The 22,765-nt window shown below is 41.3% G+C and overlaps 1 protein-coding gene across 8 annotated transcripts in view; it reads left to right on the top strand.

Moving 5' to 3' along the window:
• ADAM22 (ADAM metallopeptidase domain 22) overlaps positions 1 to 22,765 on the top strand; it is a 196,248-nt gene that overhangs the window by 73,015 nt on the left and 100,468 nt on the right. For all 8 annotated transcript variants that reach the window (XM_073334068.1, XM_073334061.1, XM_073334066.1 and 5 more), the window contains exon 4: positions 15,553 to 15,619. In XM_073334068.1, coding sequence (XP_073190169.1) covers positions 15,553 to 15,619 — 67 coding nt within the window. The remainder of the gene's footprint in view (positions 1 to 15,552; positions 15,620 to 22,765) is intronic.

Here is a 22,765-nt window from a genome sequence, read left to right as displayed (position 1 = left end):
ATTTCCTTACCTCTTACACATTGCCATCCCACTTCCCTGCCACACTTACCCCAGGACACAGGGTTTACCACAGGGGAAAGGCAGGATAAGGAATCTGTGGGCATCCCTTGTTAAAACACTGGCAGCACATCCATAGGTGGCAAATTATATTGGCATGTGGTGCCCGTGCTCCACCAGTATTCAGGAACATGGGCCCGGCTCCACCAATGTTTGGGCTTATATTGTCAGAGCCATCCCATCCATAGGATGGACAGGGGCAACCGCCCCAGGCCCTGCACTTTGGGGGTCCCTGTGCTTAAGGGGGATGTGAGGTCCAGGGAGTCCAAGAGGGTTGGTGGGGTGCCAGGTGCCAGCAGCAGCAAGCGACCCGGCCTCAGCCCACTCTGCACTGCCCTGCCTCTTCCCGCCCCTGCTCCACCCTGCCCCCTTTCCACCCCTTCCCCCAACCCCCGCCCTGGCTCTTCCTGCCCCTTCTCTGCCCTGCCCCCTCTCCACTCCATTCCACCCCTTCCTCTAAGCCCCCACCCTGCCTCTTTCCAGCTTCCACCTCCTCCCCCGAGTGACACTGGGACCTAGTGGTGTGGATCGGGGTGAGCTGGGGCTGGGTTGCTTGCTGCCAGTGCCAGGCCCCCCACTATCCGTCCAGGCCACCCTGGACCCTATGTCCCCCTGAAGTGCAGAGCCCCCCAAAGCACGGGGCCCAGGGTGGTTACCCCGGTCTGTCCTATGGATGGGATGGCTCTGCTTGGACCCGTTCTGAGCACCACCAAAAATTATACAAACCTGGCATTCATGAGCACATCAGATTTGATGCAAAGACATCTGCAAATTTGAAGTTAAGATTCTCGTTAGAAATCTTGTGTCTTTTTCTGGAGTTCATACTCAGCACTCACTGAAGCACAATTTTAAGTCAACTTATATAGTCTACGCTCAGGTATCAATCACACCCATAAGTGTCTCCATTGGGCCAGAACCCTTATAGATTCATTTGTATTGCAGGTGTCCATTATTCCAATATCATACCTTGTCACTCAGCTGTATTTCCCACTCCTGGTCAGCATATGGTTCTGGACAAGGAGCTTCCAGGGGCAGATTGCAGTGTGGCTAAGTGAAAGGGGTGGAGAACAAGGGGAATGGTGCCAGAAATGAAATTATATTGTGCCCCCAGCATACCTCTTCCACCTAGTCACAGTGGCACTTTGCATCTACAGAAGTCCCTGTGAGCTGCTACACAGATAGGGCTATACAGAATTTAAAATGTGAGCACTGTGAGGAGCAGTACTCAATGCTGTTTGTGATAGTGTCATTCCCTCTACAGACTTACACAGCAGTACAATATAATACATACAGCAGTTGCATTATTTCCCCACCATTTGATGTGCATATAGTATTTTTTGTTATTAATGGATATACATTGTATGAATGATCATGTAATGAAAGAGTCTGTTGTAGTGTTTATGAACAAGGAGGCAGCTATAAGGCTGCTGTGGAAAAATTAGCTCTGAGCAGAGTTGTCTAAGAGGAAAATTTAGTCCTCAGTTACTTAGAAGAAATACTCACTTGTGCCTTCTGAGAGGAAAATAAAGCATATTGCCAAACTACAGGATTTGTTGACAGAGGATAATAGGACACATTAAGAATCAAACCAAATCCTACATACTCAGTTTTGGAGGTGGTTGCATCTTTTAACTCTTTTCCTACAAGATACATTTTGTGATGTCACTGGAAATGTGACAGTCCTGAAGGAAATGAAATGGGTACTAAATTCTGGGTGAAAATGCAATATAGTATTTGAAAAATGATGACCAGAAGTAGTGGGCTAAAGCATGGAGGAAGATGTTTTTACCCAGAATTCCTACTGGGTAGTGTTTTGGAAACCAAATATGAATGTAGACATTGACTATGAGGGGTAAGGACAGACTACGAAGAAATTCTAATCACAGTGAACTGCTGTATGATGAAAAGAGAATCGTGATCTATTACTGAAGTGGGCCCATGGGTGCCAGCAAAAGGCATCATTTCACCCACAGAGGGAGGCATTCCTGCAAGGAAAATGGAGGTGGTCATTCAGATTCTAGGGAATGTGAAAACTAAGTACCATGGAAAGAATAATGTACTTTGCAGTGCAAATTGCAATCTACTTTGACTCCCATCATTTTTTCATCATAGGATGCATTTCAGTGCTTCTGCTATATCAATATTTGAGTTTGTAATGCCATAAGTTTTAAAATTTAAACTACTGATCATGTGATAAATTATAAAAATACAGATGCTTATTGTTGAGCAGGGCTGAATAAAATGTACTAAATTCTTTAAATATGTGTTAGAACAATTGTACATTAAAGTAAACACACATGTAACATTCAGCAAAATGCAGCTCAGTACACCTTTCTGAGTCAAGGAAATGTGCAACACATCCTGGTATACAGGCCCCTATTTTCTAATCTTGAGAATTCTACAAAATCGAGTTCTTCAAACAAGGCAATGGGATTAGTCCTAATTTAGGACTTCATTCAGTGCATGCCAAGAATACATGAATGGGACAAAGGAAATACTGAACGGAATGGTGGAAATAGATGAATGATGGAGAAAATGGAAGTCATGAATAAACGAATGTAACAGACGAGCAGCGGAAGCAAGAAAAGACATACAACTGTGTTTTTATTTATTCATGTTTGTATGTTTTAGAGTATTTCTCCGGCAGATGCCCCTCAGCAGTGTGTGTAGAGTGGATGTCGGCAGCATGGCTTCAGTTATATGAGAACCCCCAGCAGAACTATTTGAATGGGCTAAGATTTTGTGTGCTACCTTCTCTGCCTCAAACTCTGTGCCATGTTAACTGGATGTCGGATGTCGGCTAATATGCCCAGATCAGGGATCAAATTCTCCACTCCTTTGTACTGCTCTAAACCCGTTGTAACCCCAGTGAAGTCAGTACTACTATTATGTACGCCAGTGTAAACCAGTGCAGAATTTGGCTCTACTCTGAGCGTTATTTTGGGAATGAAGAATCATGAGGACAATGGATGTAGATGTCCTTTTAAACTGGAGGTTTGGGAGGGGAGGGTGGAAGAAAACCTATAATGTACTCCAGCTATAACCAAGATAAAAGAGGGATATATTCTGATTCCCCAAGGATTCAAGTCGTGTTCACTACTGAATCCTGTCAGTGTGAATCAGCTCATACTTTAATCCGTGTGGCAATGGAGAATAAGTAATAAACACTGCACTGTCCTCGTGATGTGTTGGCTACCTGTGGAGCATTGATTTGAACGGCTGTTGTGGAGATTACTACTGAGCATGTGATTTGGTTAATGAGCCAGGTATTTTTTAAAAAAATGTACATGCCAGAGTAAGAAGTAATTGTTTTCTCTGGATTTCAGTGACTGACTTAGGATAGAATGAGAGCTTTTAAAATACCAAATAAATATGTTCATGATACCCTAAGAGGGAAACAAAAGATGACAGTGATTAGTACCTATTTGCCAGCAATCAACCCATACGTAGGGACACTAACACATCTGCCAGTCACCCTAGCATGTCAACTGTTTGCCCATTCAGTAAACCATCCAGATTCCAAACAGCACAAAGTAAGACCAAGGAGTCATAATTTGCTGGCATTTGTCTTTTTGGATGCTAGCTATTCTGGTGTACATGCTATGTGTTAAATCAAGATTGATGGCTTTATACTCAGGGTATTGTGATTATATTCTGGATTCTGTGGTTAAATAATTATATTAAATTAAATTAAATAATAATGCTCTCCATTTGTAGCTCCTTTGGATTATATAGTTAAACAACTGGTGTCCTCGTGCTTGCTCGTTCATTTTTAAGATCAGCTGGGACTTTTTTTTTTCTTTCAACTTTGTCTGTAATTTTGTGATGTCTCTAGACTGACAGTTTATGGCTCCATTCTGCTGTGGATAGCTCCTTCAAGCAACACCCTTTTCTATCTGTCTTATGCATGTGTTAAGGTGGACAAGTTGAGGGTTTGTTTGCATTGTTGCCGACTAACTCTGGCAATGGTTCACCTGCCAAATATCATGAGTGGGAGCACCGACTTCTAACCCAGAAAAACGTCTATGCTATTAGCATACAAGTCTTTTTTGAAAGAACAAATTACAGTGTTACAACAGATGAACTTTGCTTTTGTTCTTTTGGTAAGTGGTGTTCCCCTCCTTTCTGGTCCAGTAATGTAGACATTTTGCACTATTATGAATATTTTTCCCCACAAGGATGACAGTACTTAGTAATCCATTGGTTTCATTTAATTTCTGAAACACTTCAAATATTCATCAAGACAATACTTTTATTAGGTTGACATTAATAAGGATAAATGTCTCCATAATTTGAATTATTATATATTTTTAATTCATATATGTTCATAACAACATTTTTTATTTGAAGAATACACAATATCTAAGAAAATACATGGTAATTTTGTTCTTTGACATCATGGTGATTAGTGCAGAGGATCTGGTATATGGTATGTATTTTAGCTGGTGGTGCTGTCAATAGTTGAGTACCCAAGACTTTCCATTATAAGACCCTGTTTTCAGCGTTTTTTTATGATTTTCCAAACTTTAACTGTTTAGGCTGAAATTTTCCATGCTGGGCATCTGTCTGAGGCTGAATCCGCCACCCCCCAGGAATGGAAGAAGGAGGATGAATAGGAACAGAACGGAAAAGGGGCAAAAGCCAGGAGATTGCGGGGTTGGATGGGGGGGGGGGAGGGACAGGAGCTGTGTAAAGGCCTGGGGACAGAGCGGTTTATAACACTGCAACCTTAATGCAGCCCCTTTGTGTGTATGAATTATGATGCAATCTTTAATGACTTGACCACATACTATTTTTCCCATAGGAGGGACGGAGTTCTGGGAATGAGTCAGGGTCATGTAGGGAATGAGGCTGTAGAAACCCTTCTCATTTGTTGTGGGAGGAGTGTAGTGAATGAGCAGGGGATTGCAGGAAGAGGTGTTGTGATTGAGGCAGTTGGATGTTGCGCTATAGAACTGGATTGCCTCAGAGTTCCGATATGATGGTGGGCAAGCCATTTTAACCAAAATATTCACAGTTGGCTACTAATTGTGTGTTCCTCATTGACTGGGTGCTCAGTGTGAGTGACACCCCTGGGATGTTGAGCATTTACAGCTACAACTGAAGTCAATAGGAGCTGTGCTTTGAACATACAAACTGCTATGTAATGCTAAATACTCTGAGAAATCAGGCCCTAGATATCTCAAGTTGGGCATCCAAAACTAGTGGATGTTTTTGATTTTTTGGCTTTAATCTGTCTGTGTGTTAGTCTCCATCTATGATGCTGATAATGCCACTGATTCTTACAGGGGTGATGTGTAGATAAATTCATTAATATTTGTGAAATTCTCAGATCTGATAATGAGAGCGTCATAGAAATGCCCAGGGAGAAATGAATAATTTTGTATTCAATACTGGGTTTGTACAGTGTATAATTAAAAGAGCTCTGTGGCCACACATTGTAAAAGGGGAATAAGAAGAAAAACTACCCATTTACCAAGCGAGACAGGAATCCTGCGATAAACAGAGTATGTGATTATGTAATTAAAGCTTGTATCATAATGGATATGCATGACGGGGCCAAATGAAGGCTGCCTATGCATCCTTAAGTCTGGCATTTTCTAACTTTTCAATGTTTGATTTTGCAACCTTAGTGTTTTTGGATGTAATTCCTTAATCTGAAATTAGTTTGATTTGTGAGAGGGCAATTGGCACCAAATGTTGACTAGTGCTACTGTACTAAAATAGATGAACATACAACCATTTTAGTATGGAGATCTGGATTTAAATGCACCCTGGATCACAACTGAAATAAATTTGACTCAGGAAAACGTTTTCCACATCACAAAACCTCAACAAGGGAGGTAGTTTCTGCTATTGCAAGAAAAGGCACATTAAAGGCTGGGATGGAGCTGCATTGGGAAAGTTGTGTGGGAAATGTGTCTAGCATCTGTCTGCTCTGTGCTTGCCTCCCACCAGTATTATTAATGTGCTCAAACACTAAAATTAATTATATTCACTCAAACTTTAAAGGAACCCCCCGCCCCCAACATTGACACATGGACAGAATGGCATTGATAAAGCTCTCTTCACTTTGTAGTAGAGGTGCAAACTCAGTCTAAAAATGTCTGTTTATTTTAATAGGCTTTCTTCAGAAATGTCAGTAAAAATGAAAATGCATGAAGATATACTTGTGTAAATTATTCATAAATAAAAACAGCATGAAGCTGTATTGATGCTGGTGTTGCCATTGCTACTGTACTGTGAAATAGGAGTAAGGCAACAACAGAGTACTTGCCCTTTACCCAGGCTGCTTTCAGCTTTCTAGGGTTTGTCTACATGGGAAGTTACTGTGTGGCAAGCTAGGGTGTGAATCTACAGTGCACTAGCTTGGCACGCACTAACATCCCCTGTGGATATTGCTCCAGCAGAGTGAAAGTCCTGGTGTTGTAGACTAAGCCGCACTCCAGAACTTTCACTGGGCTGTAGCAGAGTCCACAGAGAATGTTACTGTGTGTGTGGCAAGCTGGTGCGATGTGGATTCACACCCTAGCTTGCCAGGGAGTAATTCTGCCATGTAAGCAAGCCCTGAGACTTAGGATCATGAAAGTTAGAGCAAGAAAAACCTGATTTCATCACCCTTCCAATGAAGGTTGATACCTAATACCATCTTCAGCCCATTATTCATATTCTAGTTTCAGAGCATCTCCAGCAGTAGTGCCTCCTGTTGGTTACTGCAAAGAATTTCCGCATGAGGTGTTGCTGATCCACTGTGTTGGAAGTAGATGGAGTCTTTGTATGGCATGAAGAAGTAGGCTGTAGTTACAATCCCTGTATTAGCAAAAAAAATAACTACTGTATTGTGTTTGTGCACCTTGCAGCTCTGATTCTACAAAGGGTCTTTCTTTTAAAAGTATAATTATGAAATGGTTAATAGCACTTTAAGTAGCTTTGCAAGCATTATTCTTCCTTTTATTGTGTTGGAAACTATATTTAGATTTCATAAAAGACAATAGTTAAAAATGGTATGGTATATTAAAGTCAGTCCATGACTAGATCCCTTTTCTCTGTACCTACAGTACAAAATATTAGCTCTTGTGTTTTTCTTGGAAGCTAAGGGCACTAGGCATTCTACATTATGTGCAGAATTTTTCAGTAATTTCCCACAAAATTGACTATATGCCCATTATTGTTATGGGTTGGGCGAAACATCATTGAAACTGGTAGTGTAGCAGCTGTCCTTCATTCGGGATAAAGAAGGGCCTCACACCAAAACACCGGCATATGTCACTGCCCAGAAAAAAAGGTCCATCTGAGTCTGCCCAGGAATTAGAACAATGTGGGTGGAGGGTTTTCTCTGGGTGTTGTTTGATAGAGGTTTGTGCATCTGTGTGTGTGTAAGAAGGGGAGAAACACATAAAAGCAGAGAGTAGGCAGCAAGACAGAGCCGAAAGAAGCACTGAGCATGGCCTTGAGAAAAGAGTAGAGAGAGTTCGTTTTGATTTGAGCACTGGCTGAAAGGGTGTTGGAGATATGAGCAAAGAAACTGTTTACTGTTGCTTGACGCCTGTGTTCAGGGGAACAGGATTTTGTACATTCTATGCAAATAATCCGGATTGTGTCACCAGATACCCGACTCCATCATCAGTTTCTCTTCCTAGTCGAAGCAACTCTCAGGGCCCTTAACTTTGGCCAGTCACTTCGGTCAAAAGGAGTAACGCTGTGCAGACAAGACCACCTTACCCAGTCAGAACACAAGGGCTGAAAAGGGATGGACCAGAAAAGCCCTTGGTGTAACAACTACAAATTGACAGATGAACCCAAGCTGGCAAAATTACGCATGTCAGCAGTCAGGCTGGAGTTTGAACCTGGAGCTGTTTGTGATGGAGCAGTGAAAGTGCTGCAACTTTTGTGAAAGCTTTTCTCGCTGCTTTTGCTGCCACTCCTTTTTCAAAGCGATAATAGGAACTATGGACATAAGGAAAATAAAATGAAAATAGTCAAGAACATCTTGAGGCAGCTTATGCTCATTCCACCAAGAAATTAACCCTCTCCAGGAGTCCAAACCTTGGCTGTTCACAAATCAGAACATTATGTTTAGTTGTAAAGTTTTATTACTTTACCCATTACAGGCCTGTTTAGGATTCCAGAGCTCCTCTCTTGAGCCACTCTAAGATCACATGCTGAAATCCTGCAGTAAGATTCAGGGTAATTACTGTTGAGTCATATTGGCAGGTGGGATCAATTAGCTCCCACCAGGCTATCAATGGAGCCAGAGTGTACTTTTAGGTAAGAAGGAGTCAGGAGTTAGGACTGAAGACGTTCTGGAGAGGGAAATCTCAGGCACATACCAGCATGTGTTAGATGCTTTAGCTGAGGTTCATATTGCGCTACTTTTTTTGATTTAATAATAATAATAGAAAAGTACTGAGTTTGGACAGAGTCTGTGTGTGATCTGTTGAGGACTCAACTTATTCATACATCCCTAATTTCTTTTTGGAGTAACTGTTTGTTGTTTAATACCCAAATGGAAGAGGCAAGGGAGTACATGGAATCACCTTCCCCTTTCCCCCACCCAAAAAAGTTTTGCTTTTAATAGCAGAAAATAGCAGGGCCAGAGTATTTGGAAAGTGAAGAGCAGCTTGAAGTTCTTCAGGTCAGAACGTACATGTACGTTTCAAACTGCCTTTTCATTCCTCTCAAAATGGCCACTGTACACATCTCCCAAAGACACCTCAAACAGTAGTTCTTCTCCTACAGCCCTGTCCTGCACTTCCTGCTACTGCTTCAGAGAAGCAGAACTGTTTCTTCTTTCAGGCTAATACTCCCTAGATACCCATCTGGTTAACTTAATAGCTATATCCATTAAATTAAATATCAATTGGAAATTTTTTTTCATAATTGTGAAGAGGGGATATGGAGTGTGGTGAAAGCTTTACAAATATAATGTGATAAACAGACGTTCTCAATGGAGTTTGGAGTTAGCAAATCCTTCCTGAACAGAACAGAGGATTGGGCATTGAGGGGAAAGCAGAAGACTGGGTGGATTGGCTTAGAAAGTGGGCATAAGTATGAGAGATTCTGAATGCTCCAGCCAGTCAGATGCAGGAATGTGCCATCTAAGTGGCTCTTCAGAAGCAGATTTTGTAAATCACATTTTTTTTAAATTGTTTCATGGCTGATACCGAAACCATACTAACATAACAGACCTGCAAATCAGTAACTATATAGTCCCTGTGCTCTGACTGCCTGGGATAGTTGAATTTCAGATTAATCATAGAGAAAAAGCTCGATTTCTGTTCCCTCTTGCCTTGTCTCCCCATTCTTGGCCCTTTAGTCAAGGGAATAATCAACCCAACTTTCCAATGTTATCTTCCCTGCGGCCCTGAATCTCCACACCCTGATTCTCAAAAATCACACCCTATACTCACTCCTTCAATAGCTATTAACCTTCCTTAAGAAAAGTATTCTTTCATCACCACTCCAACAGCAAACCCCTGCTTGCTACCAGCTGGTATGCTGCCTATTTCACAGTATTGAGACTGCTTTTTTACAATAATCTTGTCTTGTTGGAAACAGACTCTCTCTTGTGCTCCTCATTTTTCTTGAACTCAGTTGTCTTTGATACAGTTGTTGATGATTGTGGCCTTCTTCAGTTAGTTGGAGTCAAAACCATTTTGTTTACTAGTTACATGTTTACTTTTCCATCAGCTACTTCTTGTGACAGGCAGTATGCACTCCTCTTGCACAGATCTTTCCACTCTGGTGTTCTGAAGGGTTCAGCCCTCGAACCAATCTCTTCAACTTGGGTTATCATTACCATGCAGGTGATACTGAAGCCTTTTCTCTTTCATTCTTTTGGGCCTTTCATCATTTTCTCTTTGTCTGAATTTTCTCAACATCTATACTTTGTGTAACTTACCTCGAATCCAGCATGTCCAGAAAGGCTATCTACTAATTTGGTGGGAAGAGCATTTCAACCAAAACTCCACCACTTTCCTTTTTGTAAAGCTTCCCAACTCAAATCTCATATTTGATCCTGTTGTCAGAAACTGTGTTTGACTTGAAGCTAAACTCTCATTAAAGTCTTTTGCTGAATTTTTAGGTACACATAATGGAGGACTGTGGAAAGGGATGAACTTTAAGAAAGACAGAGAAGAGACAGCAGAAAAAGTGATGAGACAGAAGAAAAACATTCACAAAAATGTTCCACAAGGTACAATGGAAAAGGGCAACAATATCAGATACAGTAAATTCAATCATTATTTCTCACCTATAACATTGGTGCTTCCCATATCTCTTAGGTTTGGAATTCTGTCTATTGTTTCTACATAGGACAGCTATCTCTGCTCTCATAACTTCTATCCATGCATTCAGATTCAGTCATCTGGAATGCTGTAATTCTATTTTTATGCTTTCCCTAAATCTCCACTCTTGAGGCTTCAGTTTGTTCAAAATCCAGTTTTTTCCCCTCACTTGCACCTGGAAAAGGGAACACATCTCTTCCATACTTAGAAATATTCCTTGTCTTCTTTTCTGTTCCAGAATCAAATACAAATCTCTCTCTCTCTTAGTCTTCAAGATCTATGGACTTGTCTCCTCTTCTTTCCAGTCTGATTGATTGTTTTATATTCTCCTTTCTTTACTCCATGATCTTCATTCCAGACTTAGTTCTGACCCACTTACTTCTCCATAGCAGGTTTCAGAGTAACAGCCGTGTTAGTCTGTATTCGCAAAAAGAAAAGGAGGACTTGTGGCACCTTAGAGACTAACCAATTTATTAGAGCATAAGCTTTCGTGAGCTACAGCTCACTTCCTCAGATGCATATCGTGGAAACTGCAGCAGGCTTTATATATACACAGAGAATATGAAACAATACCTATTCCCACCCCACTGTCCTGCTGGTAATAGCTTATCTAAAGTGATTTCCAGCACAAATCCAGGTTTTCTCACCAGGGTGACAGTGGGGTGGGAATAGGTATTGTTTCATATTCTCTGTGTATATATAAAGCCTGCTGCAGTTTCCACGATATGCATCTGAGGAAGTGAGCTGTAGCTCACGAAAGCTTATGCTCTAATAAATTGGTTAGTCTCTAAGGTGCCACAAGTCCTCCTTTTCTTTCTCCATAGCAGATTCTTCTCCCTCATACTCTCTGCACCCATTTAATCTCCAACACCTTGATTGTTTTTTTCACATCCCACCTATTCTCTGTGTATTCCTATTCCTAGCCTCAATTCAGGAAAACCATGTATACACATGCTTAAGTCTGTACCTATTCAAGACAATTCTGAAGCACATGCTTATGTGCTGTCCTGAATAAAGGTGCTTTCCTGAACTGGGACCCCTCTCTAACACTCAAATCTTACTCCCTAAGCCTTCTAGTTTCCTTGTGTTCTATCACTGGGACTACTTGGCTAGGAAGGGTAGCAGCAATCTGACCTCTTAAGGCTGTAAGTTGTTCAAGACAGGGACTCCATCTCTGTTTTGTAAAACATCACTCTTATTTCTTGGTCCATATGGAATCGCTGATATGACTTGGAGTTAAAATAGTGCTAAAAGATGGTGGTATTGTAAACAGATGGTGATTAGCCTGTTCTATTTGTGTACATTTTTAAAATAACCATTTTCCCCTCTTGTAGTTTTTATAAAAAACAAAACCCCCAAAAGCAGATTGTTGGCATTATCATAATTGCTTTCTCATTGTCAGAGTTGTAGTTCACATGTGTTTCTTCTGAAACATTTTTTTAGAACTTAACATGTGGGGTTTTTTGCTCACTCCTTTTCAAGGAGTTTATCTCACTGATTGAGCTTATAGTTCTGAAAACATTGTATCACAGCCTGTTCAGTTTATGCTCATAGGTGTTTTGTCACCATGATTTTCTATGTCCTTAGCACTTGTGAGATTTTTTTTTAATTGTTGTTTGTTGTATTCAGATGCAGATTTTCATTTATAGTAGCTGTATGGTTTTAAAAAATATATTTAAGCCAGCAGAAATCGATTTTAAGGATGGGGTGGCTGTCAACCAAACTGCTTCTACTGCAACACTACTGTATAGATAAAGGACCATGTGACTTATTCCAGCTGAAATACAAATTATTTTATTGCCGATTGCTCATTGCTTTATGCTTCTTAACCAATTATTAATTCCATTGGCATTGGCTAGGAATTTACATCGTTTTGAAATAACTATTTTATTTTAGCCAAATCTATTTGCTTCATTATTATTGAAGGTGAAAATAGAACTGCATTTGTTGGTGTTTTGTGATATTTCCCATGCTCTGTGCTATAATTATTAATAAATATATTATCATAAGGCATTCTTTGTTGGAAATTATGTTTATAAACAAAACACTCCTGCATGTAATTAAGAGATTTATTATAGTGGTACAATTAGGGGGCAAACAGGTCATGTTGACATCTTCTGTGAAGGCCACACTACCCCATGCCAGTTTAAAAATAAAATAATACTGTCACCCACCTACTATCAGTCCCCCATAGTCCTCCCAAAAAACTTCCCACGCATTCTCCGATTTATGATGTTGGTCTCAGTGTGTTTTTTGTTGTCTGCCTAGTTAGACTATACAGTCTGTGGGAAAAGGACCTTATCATGTTCTGTGTGTTGTAGCACACAGCTCCCTGTGGACCTCAGTAACACAGATACAACTGTAACTTCAGTGGAGTTGCACAAGAGTAATTGAGGGTAGAGTTTGTGCTTTTGGTTATAGTGATGCTTTTAGTAACCCAGTGAAAGGATAAACTGTTGCTAGATGGAACAGGCTGCAAGCAATAAGAAATACCATATATTACCTGAGCAGGCATGGATTAAACATATCTTAAAAGAGACCATTTCTCCCAAAAGGTTTAAATCATGAAGGGATGTAGTCAGAAAAACATCATCTAGGCCTTCGAGCTTTCTACAAGTGACTGATTTGCATGTGTAAAATCATGACAAGTTAGCAGAAGGAAAGAAAGCAAAAGCCATTAGAAATGGCTCTGATTGCAGAGCCACTGGCCATTATCTCTGAAAATTCGTGGCAATCGGGGGAGGTCCTGGACAATTGGAAAAAGGCAAATATAGTGGCTATATTTTAAAAAAGGAAGAAAGAGAACCTGGGGAACTACCGACCTGTCAGCCTCACTTCAGTCCCTGGCAAAATCATGGAGCTGGTCCTCAAGGAATCCATTTTGAAGCACTTGGAGGAGAGGCAGGTGATCAGGAACAGTCAACATGGATTCACCAAGGGCAAGTCAGACCTGACCAACATGATTGCCTTCTATGATGCGATAACTAGATATGTGGATATGGGGTAAGCGGTGGATGTGATATATCTTAACTTTGGCAAAGCTTTTGATACAGTCTCCCACAGTATTAAAAGTTAAAAAAGTATGGATTGGAGGAATGGATTATAAGGTGGATAGAAAGCTGGCTAGATTGTCAGGCTCAATGTTTAGTGATCAATGGCTTGATGTCTAGTTGACAGCCGGTATCAAGCAGAGTGCCCCAGGGGTCTGTTCTGGGGCCGGTTTTGTTCAATATCTTCATTAATGATCTGGATGATGGGATTAATTGCACCCGCAGCAAATTTGCAGATGACACTAAGTTGGGGGGAGAGGTAGATATGCTGGAGGGTAGGGATAGGGTCCAGAGCGACCCCTAGACAAATTGGAGGATTGAGCCAAAAGAAATTTGATGAGGTTCAACAAGGACAAGTGCAGAGTGCTGCACTTAGGATGGAAGAATCCCATGCACCGCTACAGGCTGAGGACCGACTGGCTAAGCAGCAGTTCTGCAGAAAAGGACCTGGCGATTACAGTGGACGAGAAGCTGGATATGAGTCAGCAGTGTGCCCTTATTGCCAAGAAAGCCAATGGCATATTGGGCTGTATTAGTAGGAGCATTGCCAGCAGATCAAGGGAAGTGATTATTCCCCTCTATTCAGCACTGGTGCGGCCACATCTGGAGTATTGCGTCCAGTTTTGGTCCCTGCACTACAGAAGGGATGTGGACAAATTGGAGAGAGTCCAGCGAAGGGCAATAAAAATTATTAGGGGGTTGGGGCACATGACTTATGAGGAGAGGCTGAGGGAACAGGGGTTATTTAGTCTGCAGAAGAGAAGAATGGGGGGGGGGATTTGATAGCAGCCTTCAACTACCTGAAGGGGGGTTCCAAAGAGGATGGAGCTCGGCTGTTCTCAGTGGTGGCGTATGACAGAACAAGAAACAATGGTCTCCAGTTGCAGTGGGGGAGGTCTAGGTTGGATATTAGGAAACACTATTTCATTAGGAGGTGGTGAAGCACTGGAATGGGTTACCTAGGGATGTGGTGGAATCTCCATCCTTAGAGGTTTTTAAGGCCTGGCTTGACAAAGCTTTGGCTGGGATGATTTAGTTGGTGTTCGTCCTGCTTTGAGCAGGGTATTGGACTAGATGACCTCATAAGGTCTCTTCCAACCCTAATATTCTATGATTCTATGAACTCCATGGATGATAGGGGCTCCAGGATCCTAAGTCACTCGTGAGGTACTGAGTGCACTATCTTGCCCTTAGTCCAATGTTTGCTTTGTATTTTTGTTTATCTTCCTTAATCTACTTAGCGCTGTGCAATGGGATGAAATCTTGACCCCACAGAAGTTAATGGCGAAATTCCCATTTACTGGGCCAGCATTTCACCCCTGAAGTTTTGCTTAGCAATGTCCCTGCATACATTTAGCTAAATAATATGGATAAAAGCCTTAGAACACCTGGAGAAAGCGAGAGTGAATAAATGGCTCTGAGACAGATCCACAGCAAGAGTCTGAGAATGACACTCTGTCAGCTAGTCAACAAACGAGTACAAAAGCCTGGTCTATCTCAGTGGAATGGCCAAAGGCAGGCAGGATAACCAGACCTTATCCTGGCTGGACTCCCCTCTGCATTATGATCTTACCTACTGCTTTAGACTTACTCTGAGTTCACTTTTATGGTGCACATGTATATTATGATTTTTTTTCCTTAATACTGCACCATTACTTTTCTAGGGGTCTGCTAAAGGCAGCTGCCATTTTTTGTTCAGCTCAAATGTAATCTGTTATAGAGGTGACTTGCAGTGTGTTCTTTATTATTTACTCCTAATGTAAACCAGAAAAAATCAATCAGATTGAAAGTATATGGTTTCCCTTTAATGTATGGAAAAATGTAATAACCTTTCCTTGTCAGTTTTGTCCCCCTCTTTTGGATGTCAACAGCCTACCTGGTCTTTCAATTATCAGTGACTGGTTTTTGGGGCTTTGGATCCAAAAATTTCAGTGTAGACTCTAGTCTCACTTTTTTGTGTTCAAATATAAATCTATTACACACAGAATAGATAGCAACTCTGCTGTAGCTAATTGTTTCAGTGAGTTTTGGGAACATGCCAGGGAAGGTATCCTGCTGTTTTTGTGCTTTTCAGATGTAAATGTTTCATCAAGCCTAGCTGAGATGTAGTGCAAAAGTGTATGTACTCAATGCTCATGGTTCCTTTTCTGTTGTTGCAGTGATCTGCTGTCTTCAGAATACCTTGAGAGGCATATCGAGCATGGAGGAAAGACAGTGGAAGTTAAAGTAAGAGTTTGCTTGGGGTTCTGAGGGTTCCCCCCATTTTTTAAATGTTTGTTTAATGGACACTCCCTGATTTCTCTGTAACCAGTGAATTCTGATTTTAACATAAATTCCTCCTATGAGTCAGAAAAGTTTTGTTTCATCTAATTTTTAAGCTTCTTTTTTATTTTACATTACATAAATATTCATGACAAAATTATACTTATGAGAAATGTATACGCTGTAGTTTTTTCACTTTCCTTTGCTCTAAATACGTATGTGCCAACTGAAGTGCCACAATGACTCTATTACATAATGTATCATTACGTAAACTTACTAAAAGACCAGGATTGCTGTTTTTATGGGTTTCCTCATATATTTGAGTATAGCAAGTTATATTGGATAGTAATTCCAAATATTTAGCCATCTTGAAATAGAAGGTTCCTTTTGTAAAAGGTTCATTGAGAAATATTGTTAAAGTTGTCTCCTAAGAAATATGTCAGGCTGGGTCCTTTTTGCAGGATGTTAGTTTCTATTCTCTCTGTGTGTTTATACTAATTCAATGAAAGCCAGCCTGATGATCCACTCTGTCTCTCTGAATACGCCAGCTGTATTTTCAAGTATTCATATACGCTGATGCTACGTACATTTGTACTTAACATTAGATTTTACAAAACCATCAGTAACTTCAGAAAGAATAAAGTTAAATCAGTATTTACATATATCTCCTCAGAGTTGCTGTGAAAGAGTCTTCTGGTGCATAGACAACATCTCATGGAAGTACGGCAATAAAATAAATGTAGACTGTACATAGCATGCATAGCAGTGAGAGTGGGTCATAATAGTCGCTCTTTTTAAAGGACACTGTCAAACCAAATGTTGCCCAAAATTTAGGTTTTGTAAAAAACAACCTCCCCGAATTGAAGACTACCCAAATCTCTAAACAATTAAATGTTCCCTTACAATGTGACCGCAAAAGCAGGAAAGGGCAAAGCAAAAATTTGGTCAACTGAACGCACAGAAATATTTGTTCACTTCAACTACTTAATAATCAGTTTACCCTTCCCTAGAATTTTCATATATATTATAAACTATGGAACCAAAAGTATATATTTATGCAGTGCCGAATTGAACATGGAGAAACACATGTTCATTTATTGTAAAGATCATTTTTCACAATGAGCATGTGCTATACTGTACAGTCAAAAAATCTGACTCTAATCCAAAATTTGACTCAAGCAGAAACACAAGATAACAGCTGTAGTTAATAAAAAAAGTTAATCCATTTTTCTGTGTTAGGAAATATATACAAATTGGCAAACTTAAACATTTTTTTGGCTGCCTGTAAGTCCTGCTTTACTAAATTAGGGACCAGTTCTGCATCCCCCTCTCATGAGTAATCCTTACTTCAGTGAGTAATATCTTTGAATTCAATGGGCTACTGAGGCAAATAAGGAGTACTTGCATGAACAAGAGGTAGCAGGACTGGGGCTTTAAAACAGGATTTTTATTGATTTTTCATAGTGTGGATCACATTCTAACAGAGAGGTTTCAGAGTAGCAGCCGTGTTAGTCTGTATCCGCAAAATCAAAGAAGTACTTATGGCACCTTAGAGACTAACAAATTTATTTGAGCATAAGGTTTTGTGAGCTACAGCTCACTTCATCGGATGCATGCAGTGGAAAATACAGCGGGGAGATTTTATATACACAGAGAACATGAACCAATGGGTGTTACCGTACACACTGTAACGTGAGTGATCAGGTAAGGTGAGCTATTACCAGCAGGAGAGAAAAAAATACCTTTTGCAGTGATAATCAACGTGGGCCATTTCTAGCAGTTGACAAGAACGTGTGAGGAACCGTAGCGGGGCGGGGGGGAAAGGGGAGAGAGATAAATATCGGGAAATAGTTTTACTTTGTGTAATGACACATCCACTCCAGTCTTTATTCAAGCCTAAGTTAATGGTGTCCAGTTTGCAAATTAATTCCAATTCAGCAGTCTCTCATTGGAGTATGTTTTTGAAGTTTTTTTGTTGAAGAATTGCCACTTTTAGATCTGTAATCGAGTGACCAGAGAGACTGAAGTGTTCTCCGACTGATTTTTGAATGTTATAATTCTTGACGTTTGATTTGTGTCCATTTATTCTTTGTTGCAAGGATAGGTTCCTGGGTTAGTGTTTGTGTTGGGTGGTGGCTGGTGAGTATTTGATTCTGGTTGCGGGGCTGTCTGTAAGGAACCTCTCCTTGCAACAAAGCCTGTTGCCAACTGTGTCCACATATCTATTCAGGGGACACCATCATAGGGCCTAATCACATCAGCCACACTATCAGAGGCTCGTTCACCTGCACATCTACCGATGTGATATATGCCATTGTGTGCTAGCAATGCCCCTCTGCCATGTACCTTGGCCAAACTGGACAGTCTCTACATAAAAGAATAAATGGACACAAATCAGATGTTGAGAAGGGGGAGAACCAGTCTGATGGCCACACATTTCAAAAGAGCTCATCAGCCACAATTAGTGCCAGATTCTTAAAAAAAAAAAAAAAAACCCAAAAACCCTCGGCTCCCATTTAGGCATCAAAATAAGTGGCTAGATTTTCAGGACAGCTCAGCATGCTCGGTACATGTCGGGGCTGAGCATGCTTCAAAAACTGGCCGTGGTTTCAGTGCCTCAACCAGGAGCAGAGCTCTTTTGAAGAAAAAAAAAAAAAAGTGGCCTCAATTTTGTGTACTGAGCACTTGAAAACCTAACTGTTGGCTCTTGTGAAAATCTGGCCCCACGTGATCAGTAAGCTGTTGGTCCATAGATCACAGTTGGAGAACCACTTCCTTAAGATACTGAAAGAGAGAGAAGCAGAGAAAAAGTCCAGAAATGTTTATTATGCATATTGGAATCTGGACTCTGTAGTTCAAACTGTTCTCAATATACATATACAGACATAGACTCCTTACATGATGATGATTCAATATTTTAAAATTCTGCTATGATTTTATTGTGTCATAAAATCCTGCTAAATTGGTACTTGTTCTAAGAATAAACCAATCAAAACATAGAAAACAACAAAAATAAAGGGATCACGCAGACTACTTAAACACTTGTTAAAAAAGAAAAAGCTACTGAAAGGGCCAGACTTGCAACAAAAATAAATTGCATAATAAAGACCACATTGCTTTGTGCCATTTCCTAAGCTATCCAGCTCCATTTCTGAGTCTGTCAGTTACATAATGAGGAGACTGAGTCTGGCGTACATTAAAGGCTAAATCTTGCTGTTTCCTACTGCAAATGTGGAAGGCCCTGAACACATTAAAGCTGCCATGGTCCAGCTGTGTGAGAGGAAGGGGGCACGCTGTGGAGCTCCTACTCCTCTTGGGGGAAAACACTACTAGCTGGTGGAGCTGGTAGCAGGGCCAGAAGGGAGAGGATAGGTATTTCAGCAAGAAGACCACATCTGCTCCTTCTACAGGAAGATCCATCTCCATCATTGGTTCTCCCTTCTCCTGTGATGGGAGGGGATAGAGGAGACCCACCACCTCTCTTCTGACTAGGAGTGGGTGATGAGAGAAAAAACCTCACTATTCATTATCAACTCCCTCTCATTTCTGGGGAAGTTGGATGAGAAAACAGAGCTCTAGCCAGATTGCAAAGGCAACTAAATGGCCCTGTCAAATCCCTCTCCCTATTTGGCACTCGACAGTGTGGTGAGGATAGTCCTGTTTTAAAATTTTTGTTTTTACAGTGAAGTGCTTTCTTTAGCTTCTTCTTTCCCCTACATCACATAGCACAATGCACGTAGCAGATATTGCCACTGCTGTCATCAGCAATATGGGAAACAGATGGGAGCACTAATGCGCTATGCGAATGCAGCTGCATACGCAGTCGCTGTTTAACAACGTTACATACATGTATGTGCCAAAGTGGTGGACAGATGCTTGCTCTAGCTTTTGCTCTTTGTAGAATTGGGCAGAACAATTCTAATCCCCTAACTAAAATTTCCTTCTCTGAAGAAAATGTTCTGGTTTTCTGTCATTGCTTACAGTGTTTTGGAGATGGGGAGGGGAAAAAAAAGAAAAGAAATATCTATAGTTCAAGGATCCAGTTGTTAAGGAATGAAGGGATTTTTAATGACAGGCATCTCAATTTAACATATCCTTTTGTAACAAAAGAGTGTAAATTCTAATTTAATTGTTGCACAATTAATTAGTATTTGTGGAGCACTTTGAAGATGAAATGCACTATACTCTGTAATTGCTAAGTGTCATGACGTCATTGAATGAAGCAGGGAAGCACACCTCCTTGCTAGCTGCTTCAAATGCTAGGAATGCAGGACCTTCAATGTTGTTATATCAGCCAGCAATGTCCAATATTAAAAAAAAACCCAAAGGGTTAAGGGGAGGTGGAGTGGGGAGGTTTGGTCCGCATGTTAGTGAAATTTTGCTACCAGTAAAGAAATCTAATCTGTCATCCTCATCTCTGAACTCTATCTAGAGGCAAAGAGAATACTCAATCAATCAATCATTTAACAAGAAGCAGAAAACACCCTTCATGCATTACCTTTTCCTGATTGTGTCAGTACAGATCTTTCCAAGCACACAAATGCTCAACTTGCATATACTTTACCTCACTGCAATATATCTCTGTGTCCTTTTATCTCTTTTTAGTTATCATTCTGTCACTGAGGCTGTCACTAAGATGAAAGGCAAAATAAAGCTTGAACTGCTGAGTAATCTACACCATGGGATTTTTCCTCCTTAGACTGAACAACTTATACCTATTCAGTGACATTTTCTCTTATAAAATATTTTCATTTTTTCACATTAGAGCCCTATGCATTCTGCTCATTATCCAAACAGAACTGTCATGTGGACCTACAAAGGTTTCTAGATAATAGTTTTGAGACAATTAAGCGGAGATACAGTGTCCAAATCGGAGAGATTGTATAGGTGGTTTTATATGTATATTTTTAGACAGCGTGATTAATTGTAACCAGAGGGCAGTTTGTCTATGTCTCAAATAATCCAATAAATCACAATGTATGCAAGTTGTAAACATGCTGTACATATGTTATGCAAAACAAACCAACCCAGCCTTTGGCCAAAATGTTTGAAGTGGAATGTAAATCCATATTTAGGCACTTAATTAAGTTCTTGATCCTGCACCATTGAAGGCACTGGGAGCTTTGCCACTAAGGGCACGTCTACACATCAAGGAAAAACCCACAGATGACCAGTGCCAGCTGACTCGGGTTCATGGGGCTCGGGCTGTGGGACTGTTTCCTTGCTGTGTAGACTTCTGGGCTTGGGCTGGAATCCGAGTTCTGGGACCTTCCCACCTCGCAGGCCCTAGAGCCTGAGCCCAGACATCTACACAGGAATGAAACAGCCCCACAGCTCAAGCCCCATGAACCCAAGTTAGCTGGCACTGGCCACCCATGGGTTCTTCTTTGCTGTGTAGACATATCCTTAATTGTTCAGGATCATGTTCAGACTCTTAATAGCTTGATTTGCAAAGGTAGTAACTCCCTGTAGCTCCCATTGACCTCAGTGGGACCTGTGGGCACTTCTCAAAATCAGGCAGCTTACACCTAGTCTACACTATGTAGTCAGGTGGATGTAAGCCACCTTGCGTCGACCTAGTTGTGCATATGTCTACACATAAATTTGTCTCTTACTCATGTAAATTCTCCATTAAGCCAATATTGTAATCCCACTTCCCTGAATGGCGTTGAGCTAAGGTAGATGTACTGAGGTTGACGCAATGTGAAATATGTGTTAATTATGTTGACCCTAATAATCCTCCAGCAGCTGTCCCACAATCCCACCACTGACTGCTCTGGTCACAATTGTGAACTCCACTGCCCGGGGCTCATGGAGCCTGGAATGCCTCCACCCCTCATTTAAAACCTGTGACTTTTTGAAATGCCTTTTCCTGATTGTCTAGCTTGGAGAGCACACCTAGCAGCTCCCATTGTTGTGTGCAATTGCCCAGCTGACCATGCTGGCTGCACGTTCCAGATGCACTTTGGCTTGGAGTAGACAGGAGATATTGGATCTCTGGGGCCTGGTTGGAGAAGAGGCCGTGCAAACACAGCTACGGACCAGCCCTAAAAACATAGACATCTATGAGCAGATTGCATGGTGGATGCAGGAGGAGTATGACAGGGATCAGCAGCAGTGCTGCATGAAAGCAAAGGAACTGCAGCAGGCATATCAGAAGGCGAGGGAAGCCAACAGTAGATCCAGTGCTGAGCTGCAGACCTGCCACTTTTACAAAGTGCTGCATGCCATACTTGGCAGAGAACCCACTACCACCATGGATACCTCAGAGGACCCAGAGTCACAGGACCTGCCATGAGCCAGGATCTGTTTGAGACTCCAATTCAGTCCAGTCAGTCCCAGATATCGAGCATGGACAAGCTCAATGCAGGGAAAGAAAATGTAGGTAAGTGCGTAAATTTATTTCCCATAACAGTGATGGTGCTCCCAACTTACTAGGGCACAGCCATCGACTTTTCATTAATTTGCTTGTACTACAAGAGGTTGTGTAACCATGGGGCCGGACGAGTTGCATCCGAGAGTGCTGAAGGAATTGGCGGCTGTGATTGCAGAGCCACTGGCCATTATCTTTGAAAACTCGTGGCGAACCGGGGAAGTCCCGGATGACTGGAAAAAGGCTAATGTAGTGCCAATCTTTAAAAAAGGGAAGAAGGAGGATCCTGGGAACTACAGGCCAGTCAGCCTCACCTCAGTCCCTGGAAAAATCATGGAGCAGGTCCTCAAAGAATCAATCCTGAAGCACTTGCATGAGAGGAAAGTGATCAGGAACAGCCAGCATGGATTCACCAAGGGAAGGTCATGCCTGACTAATCTAATCGCCTTTTATGATGAGATTACTGGTTCTGTGGATGAAGGGAAAGCAGTGGATGTATTGTTTCTTGACTTTAGCAAAGCTTTTGACACGGTCTCCCACAGTATTCTTGTCAGCAAGTTAAGGAAGTATGGGCTGGATGAATGCACTATAAGGTGGGTAGAAAGCTGGCTAGATTGTCGGGCTCAACGGGTAGTGATCAATGGCTCCATGTCTAGTTGGCAGCCGGTATCAAGTGGAGTGCCCCAAGGGTCGGTCCTGGGGCCGGTTTTGTTCAATATCTTCAAAAATGATCTGGA

The sequence above is a fragment of the Lepidochelys kempii genome, chromosome 2 (assembly GCF_965140285.1).
Source record: "Lepidochelys kempii isolate rLepKem1 chromosome 2, rLepKem1.hap1, whole genome shotgun sequence".
Taxonomy (NCBI): Eukaryota; Metazoa; Chordata; order Testudines; family Cheloniidae; genus Lepidochelys; species Lepidochelys kempii.
The sequence above is the reverse complement of the archived record's forward strand: the minus strand, read 5'-3'. Positions and strand labels throughout refer to the sequence as shown.